General features: G+C 39.7%; 1 protein-coding gene across 2 annotated transcripts in view; it reads right to left on the reverse strand.

The window, feature by feature from the left end:
- Positions 1-13,967, reverse strand: part of nup93 (nucleoporin 93) — a 29,456-nt gene that overhangs the window by 13,505 nt on the left and 1,984 nt on the right. Inside the window, exons 3-4 of one of the 2 annotated variants that reach the window (XM_084733920.1) lie at positions 13,193-13,310; positions 690-752 (exon numbers count right to left, since the gene is read on the reverse strand). In XM_084733920.1, coding sequence (XP_084590046.1) covers positions 690-752; positions 13,193-13,310 — 181 coding nt within the window. Of the gene's footprint in view, positions 1-689; positions 753-6,800; positions 6,820-13,192; positions 13,311-13,967 lie in introns of those variants that run through there. The other variant, XM_084733921.1, reaches the window with a different exon arrangement.

The following is a 13,967-nucleotide window of genomic DNA, read 5'->3' on the forward strand; positions in this document are numbered from 1 at the left end:
AACAGGTTTTCAACTTAAATGACATCATATTCATGTCAAATGGTGTCTGTAAGACTGGACAACTCTGGACTAAATATGTAATTAACAGCACAATATTATATTTCAGGTGATGTAACAGGTAAAGCAGCCAGATAGGAATCTGCAAGAATATCTTTAATGCCTGCATTCTTTTTCATCTTCAGTGCTTTTGAGTTTTCCACCCCTGCATACAAGTCCTTTTTTTCCCTCTCTCAGGGAGCAGAGAGAGATAATGGGAACGGCAGCTAATTAAACGCAGGGCCTATTAGCTCTGCACATCAGGGAAGCCATTTCAAAACCATTCCCCAAAGGTTCACACCAGAAGGACTTTTAGATCACAGCAAGTAGAAATTACGAAAAAAATTAGTTTTTAAGTGTTCCTGTATTGTGATGTACTAACATTCATACAGACTGCAGTGCTGAAACTCATCTGATTTTGTAAAACTAAATATGAGGTAAACTTACTACTGTCTGTGACTATGAAGTCTAATGCATCTTGTGCTTTAAAAAAGAATGGAAAAAAAAATAATACTGTGATGTGGATTTTGTAGGTTGTCTGGATATGGAGGTGCCTTCAAACTGGTTTCCCACACTACAGGATTCAGATTCCGTTATCAATGTGTAGCTCTTCTTCGACCTGAGAAGCAATCAGACACTGGACAGATACTGACCCTGCGGCGAGACTCTTCGATGGCTGACAGGAGGGCGTTGTCCCTCTCGTTCTTCAAGAAGCCCTGTGGACGAGGAATAGACAGACAAACAAGAGACAGAGGGAGACGACAATACGCGTGACAAACAGAGAGAGAGAGAGAGAAAAAGAAAGAAAGGAGATATTAGCTCAAACACTGAGAACAAAATGAAGCAGAGTTAAACTGTATGCAGGGAGTTCTAGGGGGACAGATTTAGCAGGCACACCATCATTTGCTCCACAGCAGATAGAAGCTGCTTCTCAATACTCCATCCTATTTTTCTCTGCTCTTCCTACATATGTGCAGTCCCATGCACTGTCAGGATTACTCAAATGTACGTTTGCTGTTTTACACCAGTGTAAAGGCAGGCCAGAGAAGTGCCCATGCTTTTCACGCACCATTTTGCTATGAAACAGCAGTCAGCATAGCCTCCATTTTGGTGTCATCTCAAGATGGCTGCCCCTGCATACATACATCCCCCTCTTCTGGCCCTTCCTATGAAAACGGTAATTATTCACATCCTACTCAACTAATAATAAAACAACTTATCTTATACGCAAGATCTGAGCTATCAAGTTAATAAGTGGCACTTATGTAATGACTGGAGTGCGCAGGAAAGAACAGGATGGCACCCTCCAGAAAGAAAGTCAGGGGCACAGATATGCATGAGGGACAGTCATCTTGAGAAAACACCATGTGAGCACTTTGTTAATGTCCTCTTAGAGCAAACACAAGTGTGTGTCGCTGGCAGTGTTACAATATTAAGACACTGAAGTAAAAACTGTCTTCAAACAAACATAGTGCTCAATACATTCATTTTTGAATTGATCATCAAGACCACAAGATTTCAAAAAATTATGCCAAGGAGCTATTACAGTTTAGCAGAGACCGAGTTAATGTCTAATAACTTACTTAGTTTTATCAATAGGACTGCAACAAATTATTGTTTTTATTAATCTGACAATTCTTTATCAAATATTTTTTGTCAACAGAATGTCTGAGGACAATTTTAAATGGTCACCACAATGTCTGAAAGCCAGAGGTCTTCAAATGTCTCGCTTCTTTCAGACCAACAGTCCAAAATGCAAAGATATTCTACTTTTCAAAACAAAAGTATTTAACTTAGAATTTGAAATGGAGAAAATCAGCAAAAACAAAACTTGTAAAAGCTGGAACCAGAAAATAATGTTTTTTCAATTCATATGTATTGAACTCCTTGTTTCCTGACTGTCGTCGTGTAGTTCAATAATATTTCAGAACACCCTAACCACATGTAGGCCCTGATGTTAAGAACTGTGCCACAAAGACAAACAAAAAACCCAGAACACGAAAAACGGTATCTTTTAAGTGTTTTTTTCCCTTATACTGAGTCCTTGGGAAAAAAACCCACTTAAAATTAATTTCAAAAAGTAAGCATGTTAGCAGTTAAAAAGGAAAATGCCCTGAAATGATAATTCAAAAGATCAGAAAACATCTCTAAAGTGGGTAAATGCCAGAAAAAGATCATGATTCCCATTTTGGCTGAAGTTTACAGCTTTCATTTACAGTAAATCTTTTGTCATTTTCTTTTTTTTTTTTTGTTTATTTAATTTTTTTTTTTTTTTTTTTTTTTTTACAAAAAAGGAAATAAACTGAACCCACGAAAGGAAATTTTGGTGACTATGATGCCTCACTTCTACCTGTACAACGAAACTTAGCCTTGAGATTCAGCTTTGTTGACTTGGAGGTCAGTACACCAGTTGAGAAGTTTTGTGTGTAAATTTACATTCCTGAGATGCAAATGAAAATACTGCTGCTCTTTATTATGCAAGAAAGCTAAGACAGGCTGCATTCTTAGAGTTTATATAACCATAGGCCTTCTACCTCTGACATAACACACTCTGAAGTTGGTGGAAAGTTGTTTCCTCTGTCAAATAATAGAATTTTAATTTATTGATGACATATTTGACACCATCTGTCTTTGCGTCTGAAGTATGTAGGATCAGTTTGAAGAATGAGCACCTGGTGAGAGACACAGCATTTCTCTGAGCTGATCATTCTGCTCTACAGGGATGTGGGTGCTCTTGGCTTCCTTCCTCCTTCCATCTCTCCTCTCTCATCACATCTCTCTTGTGTCCCTATCCCCCCCCACCTGCTCGCTGCTTTGCCTACTTCAGTTTCATTTCCTCCCCTTCCTTTCTGTTCGTGCTCTCAGCCTTCACCTTATTGCATTCACTTGCCCTGACAAATGAGAACAAATTGGAAGCACAAAGGTTCATTGTGCGAATGAATAACCTCTTAAAATAATGTCAACTGTTGACACTGCATTAAAAACTAAACCTTGCCAATGCTAGAAAAGTGTAAAGACAATGTATGATCTCTCAAGGCCAATTAACCTTGCTTCAATGCATTATTCTATCAATATTCAACTAAGAGCTATTCTGTAACTAAATCGGTAACTGTGGCCGGTGCTGATGAAATAATCTAAAGCTTTTCAGGTGCCGATCTAAATACCCTGGTGCTTTCCAGAGGAAAAAAAAAGTCTTAACATCCTTTGAATTGCAGGAAGTGATGTTTAGTCAAAACCACACTGCTGCTGCAGCAGCGAGACTGGTGAACAGAATATTAAGCATAATGTGTACAGCATATAAAGTAAATCTGTGGTGGTGGTGAAGTGGTGTCTTGATCTTTTGTGTTTTATTTCACTTGATTCCTTCCGTGAATAGACGGCTACCCACCTTTTTAAAAGAGCCACCTTGTCAACGGTCCAACATGTAAGCTTTATGATTTATTAGCGGAATATATCAGAAACAAAACACTAGCTCTAGATACAGTTTCTTGTGTTTTTCATGAGTTTCATAACCCCTTAGGTTCTCCTACACACTTTGGAGCAGGACAAAGAGATGGGGTGTTTGCAATTTGCAAGCTCACCACTAGATGTCACTGAATTCTACACACTGGTCATTTAATAGTGACTTTACAAGGGTGGAACTCGTTTTTCTATCTCACCCAATGAGGTTAACCCTGTTTATTGTAACATCAATACCACAGACATTGATGCACTATCATCTGACAGGAGAAGAAGTCAGAGTACAGTAGCCTGGAAGTAACATAGAAAAAAGGAAATCCAAACGACTCTATATTCTATGGTGGAAAGTAGGGCGGTGGTGTATTCTGTTACTGCAGGTGTATGGCTTTACATAGAAAATAACTGGCAGCTGATTTGATCTCATTCTGCACTGCATTATGTGTTTTACATGTCCAGCAGCAGGAAAGACAGTTTTTTACTTTTTCTTATTAAAGTCCTTCATAGAAAGTGATCCATGATACAGAGTTGATAAACTCCATCTTGCTTAATCCTAGTAGACAGCAGTTTGCTACTGCTCTAAGTGGGTCAGTGACGTGCCTTAAAATTTAAGAAACAGCAATCATTAAGGTCACAAGTATCACTGCTGGAATCTACTTGTGTCCTAACACAATTTTAGTTTCTTTGGAAAGTGCTGACATCATGGCAGAAATCAAATGTGTCTTAATGCTTGTAAAATGCAGTTGACTTTGTTTTGCAGTTGAATGCTGACCACTATCTGGCATTAAGAGCGCTAAAATTAAAAGGTCCAACTTGGTCTTGGTAAAAAATGTAATACTATTAATCTATTTGAATCAGTTAAGGAACTAAGTTTCTACTGTTCTCATCCATTTCTTTTATCCTTTCCCTCAAACAGCTCCCTCTCTCTCTCTCTCTTTCTCCATCTCACTTTTTTCCCCAGGAGAGCCTGAGAATAGGTCTATATTTAACCACTCTAACCAGAGGAGAGCTCAGGTCAACGCTCACTGGAGAGCTGCACTGGAAAAGGGAATAGAATAGAAAAGAACAGAGAAGTTGTAAGAGCTACTACAAGAGAACAGGCTGTATTAGTCATTGATGATGACTCGGATTGTTATTCCAGTAAATTGGAGGAGGGGAAATGAGATGATGAGACGGATGTCTTTTCCAGAAACATGCAATGTGTGTGGGGGGGGGGGGGCACATCGGGTAACGCTGGATAACTCTGCTGTGCAGTTACCTCAGCATTTTTACTTCGACTGAAGTACAACGGGAGGCAAAGATTTTTCATTGTTGGCATCTTGTTGCTTGTTGCCAGCTGCACTTTGGACTGCCAACGACTTTGCCTATACAACATTTTTGGTGCCAAATGTAAATTGACAACTTAGCCAACAGCTGTGGCCAAAATTCCCATTTGTCTTCTGATTTAAATGTTCTTTGCTTTCACAGATAATAGTCTTTTTGTTCCAAACGTTAGTGTTAGGATGATATTACTTTTAAAACAACTAACAAAGAACTCTTTATGCACACATAAAATCGCCAATTTTGTCTTCTTTTTTTTTCAAGACTGATACAAACTTTGGATAGTTCCCCCCTAAAAAGCGTTTTTGGTGAGGGCCTTAGTAAAACAATGAAGCTGACCATTCTGAGAAGATTTCAAAGCTTTAATCACAGAAAAGCACAACATAATTGCTGCTAACGTCACAACTGCTGCGTAAATTTGATTAGCACTAAACAGCTGAAAGACTGAGAAACACACTGTACCCAGCGTCTCACACACTGATGACGCTTCAATTCTTTCTTGCATTCATTCCAAAATGGTAAAAATAAACATTAAATAGAGAAAATGTGTCATGTCATGCTAACACATTGACACCATATAAAAAAGAAGACATTTTAGTAGCAGACAAATGCACACTTGTGACTTTCAATGACCAATTCACTGCTGGGCAAAGGGTATATCTAAAGATATACGTTTTCCATTGCCCCACCCCTGTGCTGTGTATCCTCAGAGATCTGCAACCCACTGTGAACACCCACAGCCTGCCGGCCAGACAGCCCAGAAGCTTCCACAGGAAGACAGACGGAGAAAATTTTATAATTACAGATAAATGGGAAAATACTCCAATACTGTTAGATACACACAGCGGATGTGCATCGAGAAAGAGAGGCTGAATTTGGTAAAGAGGGTAGAACCGAGGGCTATTCTGCGTTCAATTGAAAATACAACCGATCGAAGTTTTAATCTTTGTCTCTAATTTTGCCACAGTGTGCAGTTTTTATGAAACACCAGTGGACATCGGACTGCTCTCTAAAATGCACCTTACTTAAAGTCATGGAATAAAATTAGCATATTTTAGGAATTCACATAAACTAGTCCTTTAACATAACATATCTGGCGAGTGTGTGTGTGTGTCTCTTGAAATACGCATGTTAACTTGCATGCATGCATGCGCTCATGTCTCTGTGCTGGTACACACAGGCCTTCATTCTATTAGCCTTGGTCAAGACAGTCACACTGTCTGCACCTGAATGCAATCTTAAAGTATGTTCAGTGGAATCAGCAAGTCTGATTTTTCACTCTTTCGATCTGGCCTCATGGTTATTACACACTAAGAGATAAGAGATAAGAGATATACACAGTCTCAAGGAATCTAAAGGCTACGTAAGGACACCGTAAAAGAGCAGTTAAGGGGGTAATAAAGACTGGGAGCCTTGCTCTCTGTGCCAGTCATCATGGATGTAAGAGTGGGAGGCTTTCTGTCCTCATTTGCCATGACACAATGAGCCGACCAGTGCCTCTGTGTGTGTGTGTGCGCACGCATGTGAGTTTGTGAGTGTGTGTGTGTGTGTGTGTGTGTGTGTGTGTGTGAAACCCCACCCTTCACTCCTTCACTTCCTGTGTAGCAAAAATATATATGTTAAGTACTACAGCACATATACACATAGGTGAATATATACTGAGACAGTGATGTCTACCTCAAATCATTAACGATCATTTTATACAATCATTATCATCATCACCATCATCATCATCATCATCATCATCATCATCATCATCATCATCACCATCTGCATGGACGCCATACAGCCATAGACAACGTAGCATAACCAGAGAAGACATGGAGAAAGACAGTGAGGTGACAAAAAAGTGACAGACAAAGCATATGCCTGTCTGTGAGTGAGTGAGTGAGTGAGTGAGTGAGTGAGTGAGTGAGTGAGTGAGTGAGTGAGTGAGTGAGTGAGTGAGTGAGTGAGTGTGTATTTCCATGTGTATAGGCAATACTCACTCATGCTGATCGCCTGCCTGCCTGGCAGACAGACTGACAGATGAAAAGACTGGTTCAGACAAGAAAGAGTAAAAAATAGTTTTTCATTTCTTTGTCTGTGGCCAGGTATCTGAGCTTTGACAGCACAGGAGACTTGCATCGCCCCTTCGCCTCTCCATCCCTCTGTGTCGCTGTGTCAGGGCAGCAGCAGTGGCCGCCATGCTGGGGCGTGTTCCCTGTGCCCTTTTTTGAGCCGGCATGGCGGTCCGCTTGCAGCCTTTCCCCGTTCAAAAGCAGGCCAGTGACACTTGTGCATGAGCCGGAGTACCGAGTGGAAGTGCCACATCAAGACTCATTGGAGGTGGTTTTATTGTTGGAGGGCCGTACCAACTGAGCGCTCAGACACAGGGGGGATCCACGAGAAGGAACTATGGATTCATATAGAATATCAGTTCCTACCATCAGCTGAGTCCCCCCTCCCTCAGCCCTCACCCTCACTCTCTCTCTCACTCCTTCACTTCATCCCAGCATCTCTGGCGGCCCTCCGCCTCCTCCCTCCCTCAGTCCCACTCATTTTCTTCCTTTTTTATCCATCTATGCATCCTTCCTTTCTTCCCTCCCTCTCTCCTCCCTCCCTCAGCTCAACGCAATTATAGTAATGGATTTTTTCCCCCTCGGTTGATGGCTTCCGACATCCTGTCTTGAAATGAGGCTAATCATGCTCTTAAGGGTCATGTTTAGTTAATGAAGGGTTTGGGAGGCACATGTGGGAAGAGGAGGGGGGCATTCCTATATGCAGGCTCACTATCACAGCACACACAAAGCAAGTGTGTTAATACACACACCTCCACTTGCAGTATTGTGCACATCACACAGGCACATGCCATATATAGCCGCTTTCATATGCGCAGGCCAGCGCACAGGGAAAAAATGCATGCACCCACGTGCAGTGAAATCTACGCTAGACACGCACATTCATTCATAAGCACATGGAGAGACACTGCATACGCCAGCAATCGATCGCGACTGACACAGATACAGGCATGCAAACACAGCACAAGGAGCCTGTGCATAACACACACACACACACACATACACACACACACATTCTGTGAAGCTATGTCAGGAGTGTTCGTCTATCTCAGCAGATGCTCTGGGCTTAGCCAACTGCATCCACTGAACGCATGCCATCTCTGCTGAGGGATATGTGTGTGTATGTAAGGAGCTGGGGAGGGAGAGAAAGGATGCAGGCTAAATAGGAGAAGGAGGAAAAGACAAAAAAAATCAGAGGAAAGAAGGTAAAGTGAAAGAGAAAAAAGACATAAGCAGAGGGACCAGCTGAAAGAGAGTGGGCTGAGGAAAAGGAGAGAGAGAGACAGAGCCCTGGCAGAGAAAGACGGTGAAAAGTGAGACGAGGACACAGACACAGAAAAAAATGAAGCCGGTCGCCATTTTTCTACCAGCACCGCTCTCTGCCTTCCACTTCTACAGTTTGATTATTTTGCCAGTTTTTTCATTTGACTGCTATCTATTTTCCCTGATATTTCCATCTTTCCTCTATATTGGTCTTTGTCATCCTCCTTTCTTTACCATTGTATATATGTATATATATATATATATTTTTTTTTTTTTATTACATTGAAAACGAGTAACCCTGAAGCACTGAATGCCGAGCCACAGCGATTCATTCACTACAATTATCAACACAGAGAACATATCGTACAAGTGCAAAACTGACAGAACATAGTGCAAGGATACTATGCAACGACAGCTAGTAGTAATTCTATTCACAGATGTGTTGGAACTTGGTAGCATTAGGGTGGGTTGTTGAAATCCAAAGAGATTCATTATGAAATGTGCTTTTTAGTTACAATTTTTAAATGCATGTTAGGACCTTGTTTACATCTGTCTAAATCCCTGATTCTGTATGCATCCATGATTGCATGTAGGAACTATGACAATGTGAAAAAAGCCTACTAATCATATACTAGTTTAGGTCCATCAATTATGGTTACTATCTAACATTTTTTTGCCAAATTTCAACATTTTAGTTAGTCATGTAGGTGTGACAGCAAAGATAGCCTTTGCTGTACAACTGTATCACAGTACACGGGGTACAAAATGATCATTTACAGTGTTCACTGAAAGAATTGCACTTCAGTATCATGGAATTTACTCATGTGCTTACTCTATATTTGTGCAGAAAAATCTGAATATCTGATGATGGGGTGAGGCATCCAGTAAATGTATACACATTTTAACTATACACTGAGAGAAACAGCATGAAAACCTATATTAACAAAGCAAATTCATTGTTAAAACTGAACAAGTTGCCCTCTGAGAATGTAGACTATAAACATGGTCCACACATAACTAGCCACTCCTACATCCATGAAGCCCTAAATCTAGGACTCTGTGTCTATATAGCCTTCTATAGTAAGATCCTCACTAATTTGCGTTCAGCCATACATATAGGCACATTATTCACACACCACTTCCCTCACTATGTGTGTGTGTGTGTGTGTGTGTGTGTGTGTGTGTGTGTGTGTGTATTCCACACACAAACTGCAGGGGCACGTATCAGCTCACTCATGCAAAACACATACACACACTCACACACTGAAAATCCACAATCCCATGGCCTGACATCATTTAAAGCAAAATTCAACCATTAAAATATACCAATGATCTTAGACGGTTCAACGATACTGGTGCATCTCAACATACCTCCCATGAACCTAAAAACTAGAGAGTCTCTTGTGTCATTTCCTAATCAGATATACCCTGGAGCTGTCATACACTGAAGTCAGTCTTTCTGTAGTTCAGTTTAACTGGGGAGACAGAGACACATATGGAGCTCAGGGAAATGCAGCAACTTCCATGAACCAGGACAAAGGAGGATAAAGCAAAAAAGGAAAGGAATATCAGGTTGAAGAGAAAGGTAAAGATGGGATACAGATCCGTGGTGAGGCATTACAAAGTGCAGCAATACAAAAGATTGGGCACTGTTAATAAAATGAACACCACAAACTACTAAATGTTTTAACCATGTCAGTAATAGGTAACTGAATTTATTTTTTTTAGCACTGCACTTCTGTTGCCTTGTCAGACTCACAGTGGACATCAATGGGAAAAAAGTCAAAATGAATGCAATGTTTTTTATTCCACACATTTTTTTGGTCAAAACCTGCTGCCTACATTACCCACAATGCAACTCTATCACCAACAGTCCAGCCAGAGGATTAAGGGCATTACGCTTGTAGAGACTTATGTGAAATAAGAGGATTTCATTCAACATGACGAGAAAAGTTTTTGGCAAGTTATTTATTTTCATCTGGTTTCCTTTTAACTAACTTTAATCAGTATGATACAGTTAGAGATTAGTCAGTATGATAATGTCATACCATGATTATAGTGACTAGAATTACCACGGCTTTCATTATTATTGCTTAATTGTTAAAATGTGCTGAAAATGTTCAGACAGTACTGATACACACTGACATTATTTCACCAAGTTTTAAGTTGAAAGTCGCATACTTTGCTACATCAGTGTTTTCACTGATGCAAAACAACCTCAACTTTTCAAAGCACAGTAATCAAAAATAGATATCACGATAATTTAAATCTGGAACATTAACACCAGTTATTAAGGTGTTATCAATACCGTAACACTGTATGTTTTAAATTAAAGCTTTACTGTTGCCTTTTGTCCTACTCATAGTATGTCAATCCTGCTTTCTGTTGCTGTCTTGTAATGTCTACGCACCCATTAACACTGAGTGACCACAAAGAAAGACACCCTTATACTTTTGTCATGCAATCTACAACAAATATTACAACCCCATTGTTTGTTTAAAGGTGTAGTTTGTGGTGTTGAAAGTAATTTTGAATGTTTTTTTTCTTCCATATATGTTGATGAAGCAAATAAAATATTAGAAAATATTTCAGTATAATTGAGTCCAAGTAGGGCATCACAAGATTCTGGCTTTGGCCAAGGTTGTGGACAAATGGCTCAATTAACCATTGAAAGACAGATGTGACAGAGATGTTGGAGGCTTTGTTAAAGCCCCACTATGCCCTTAGTCTATAACCCTATTTTTAATCAGACAAGTTCCTCTGTAGTTGTTATTGTGTTTATTGCTGAATGAGCCAATTAGAAAAAAAAAACTAAGAGGGCTACAGGGCTTTTTTTTTGTTTGTTTTTTCCAGAGAGCCATGTCATTCTTTTAATGATTGCTTATATAAACTATTTCTCAGTATATGGGCCTTACAGTGAATGCCAATACAATACTACTTTCTCAGCAGACTCACCTCACCTTCCCAGAATTTGCTTGTTCAAATGGGAGATGTGGATTTATTTGTAACACACCAGAGGAATTCTTCTGAAATGACATTTTGCAATGAGCTGTCTTCTTAGAAGCCAATACAAGGGTAAAGAGCAAGAGCAGAAAGGGAGGTGTGTGTGCAAGACAGAGAAACTAAGTGCTCTTCCAGTCAATCAGTCAGACTCACCCAGGCTGGCATACATCCGGCTGACCGAGAAGAATGGAAGACAGTGGTACAACTTAATGTAAAATGATGGAAGGTGGGCCGTGATAGTAAAAGAGAAAAATATAGGGAGAGAAAAGCTGGTGAGACATGGATTTAAACTGGTGTAATGTCTATGGCTCTACCCTATCATGCTATAAGGGTGTATGCTGTACAGACTGTGAGCCCTTTAAGGTAAATTTGTAATTTGTGCTGTTGGGCCATATAAATAAAGAGATGAGAGATGAAGAGATGGAGAGAGATAAGAGAAATGGCTGGAGCTCGGGCAAATCCAACAGCTTTTCTGAGGCACAGGAAGAGACGGGGTAGGAGTGGTAGGACAGAGGAAAAAGAGAAAACAGAGGAAGAAGATAGAAGATACAGATCCTTGTGAACTGTTACAAAGTGAAGTGTTGATTATGCTTTGTTAGTAATATGAAGACCACAAATAAATACATGCAGGAACCCAACGTCAAAAAAGTACTGAATTGTACATCTATAACACTACTGCACTTATGATTGTTTAAAAAAAACATCAAAATCAGTGCAGCACAAGCAGAGATATCATCCTTCTAAATACACTCCTCTTTCATCCTTGTGAAAACCTGACGCCTACACTACCAGCAATACAACTTTACTGCTGACAGTTCAGTTGAAGGGTGTGTTATGCCAGTGGCAGCTAACGTAGCCTCAAGCCTCTAGCCTCAAGCAGAACTAAGGAAAGGGTTACAGGGGTTTTTTCAGTGCAACTCTACAGATACTGTTCAGTGTCAATCTTTGCATTCAGTGTTAAACTCACTCCTGTTACATGATGCCTCCACACAGTAAATTCAATGGTGAAAAACAAACAAACAAACAAACAGGAACTCAAATGAAGCTAGAGTGTCACTATGACCTGCTTGTCAGTTTATCTTCTATGACAGCAATAACTTGTAATAATACGCAAAAATCTATTTCAATTCTTGGCTGTTACCTGGTTTGTGTAATCCTTCTGCAGGCCAATGTGTGAACTATTAGGCTTTTATAATAATATACTATTAGGCAATACACACATGCTATAAACCACAGAGATTCAGTTAAAAGCTACAAACGTACTGAGAGCTGAACACAAAAAGGTTTATACAATGTCTTTCTCTCTGGTCTCTTGCATAGACATGAGTTGAATGTTACCATACATGCTTGTTTGAAGGGGAGAAGGGGGATCGTCACATGTGGGCTGCAGTCAGAGACATCAACACAACACTCTTGGAAGTGGGCCAGGCGCTCTTTGGCCCAACTCTAGAGATGGTCCATCTTGGGCGTAACTCAGCCAAAGATGGCTTCATAGACCCATTACTCTCATCGCTCTAGTTGTGATGTCTGAAACAACCTATATTTCACTGCGTCCTTTTGCTTATCACATAAAACAGACACCGGTGAGTCTTTTGCTGGTGAAACACTATATAGGTGTCACAAGACTGAAAAGTAGGGCTGAAAAACTAATCAAAATTTTATTGAAATCACAATATGATCTACTACAATTTTCATATTGCAGGATGCTCAATATTTGTTAAAGGCAAAGTGTGTGTAAAATAGCTTTTTAAATCAAATATTGTGGTAGTTGTGGTACTGAGGTTTCCTAGCCAACACATCATTCTCTAGACCTCAGAAAACATCTTTGTTTAGTACAGATTCCTGAAAAAACATAACACACCCTAAATGTTTTAATGTGTTTTTCAATGAAAATGAGAATGTTGTAAGAATTATCCTTTCCTGTAATATCACATATCATATCGCAAATGCAATATTGGTCAAAATATCTGCAATTACATATTTCTTCAAAATCATTCGGCCCTACTGCAAAGCTAGCAACCAAGTGAACTCATGGCCTGGTAGGTCACTCATACCTGTATGTCAGTGTCTTTGACTGGCTCCAGGGGCTCAAAAGTGGTGGCAGCACTTAGACTTTCCAACCTCTGAGAAATGTGGAAGATGTCTAATCCTCTGGAACCAAGGAGGATTGACCTGAGAGTAAGACAGGGAGGTGGTGAGAATGAATGAATGTAATGGAAGGACTACACTGAAACTGACAATGAACTGCAGCTTTGTTCAACACCCAGTAGAGGGCACAAGAGGCTTTGCTACTATTGCAGTACTATCCATTGGTTAGATGATATGACAAAACAGCTCAAAATGTAAGGTTCGTGTTCAGGTATTTGTAAGGAGAATTAACAAATTTCAAAATAAAAGTTATTTATAAAAGACTGAATTTGTCAAACATGGTTCAATGAACCCTTACGTTACATATTTTTAAGACAAGAAGACAACTTTAATTTTGAATTTTACATTTCATAGTCGTTAACTACATTATGTATGTCCCCATTAAGATTCTAAATAGTATGTCAAAATCAGAAGGTGTGATCTTTAGACATGGAGGACAGAAGCCAGGACAACTATGGACGGGTGTCACAAATACTCCTATATCCAAGGTTAGAGGAGGATTATTCAGTCATGGAAGTATCTGCTTGAATGTTTTTTTAATGCAGTCTCCTGATAAAACTCAAATATTAATTACATAACTATCTATTTTTACCAGAATAAAAGGGACACATCAAAGTGGCAGGGGAGGGATATGCAAATGACAATGCAAATGTTCTTGTATTACAGAAGGTTATGTATGGA

This window comes from Lutjanus erythropterus, chromosome 13 (assembly GCF_056507025.1).
Source record: "Lutjanus erythropterus isolate fLutEry1 chromosome 13, fLutEry1.hap2, whole genome shotgun sequence".
In the NCBI taxonomy this organism is placed as follows: Eukaryota; Metazoa; Chordata; class Actinopteri; order Lutjaniformes; family Lutjanidae; genus Lutjanus; species Lutjanus erythropterus.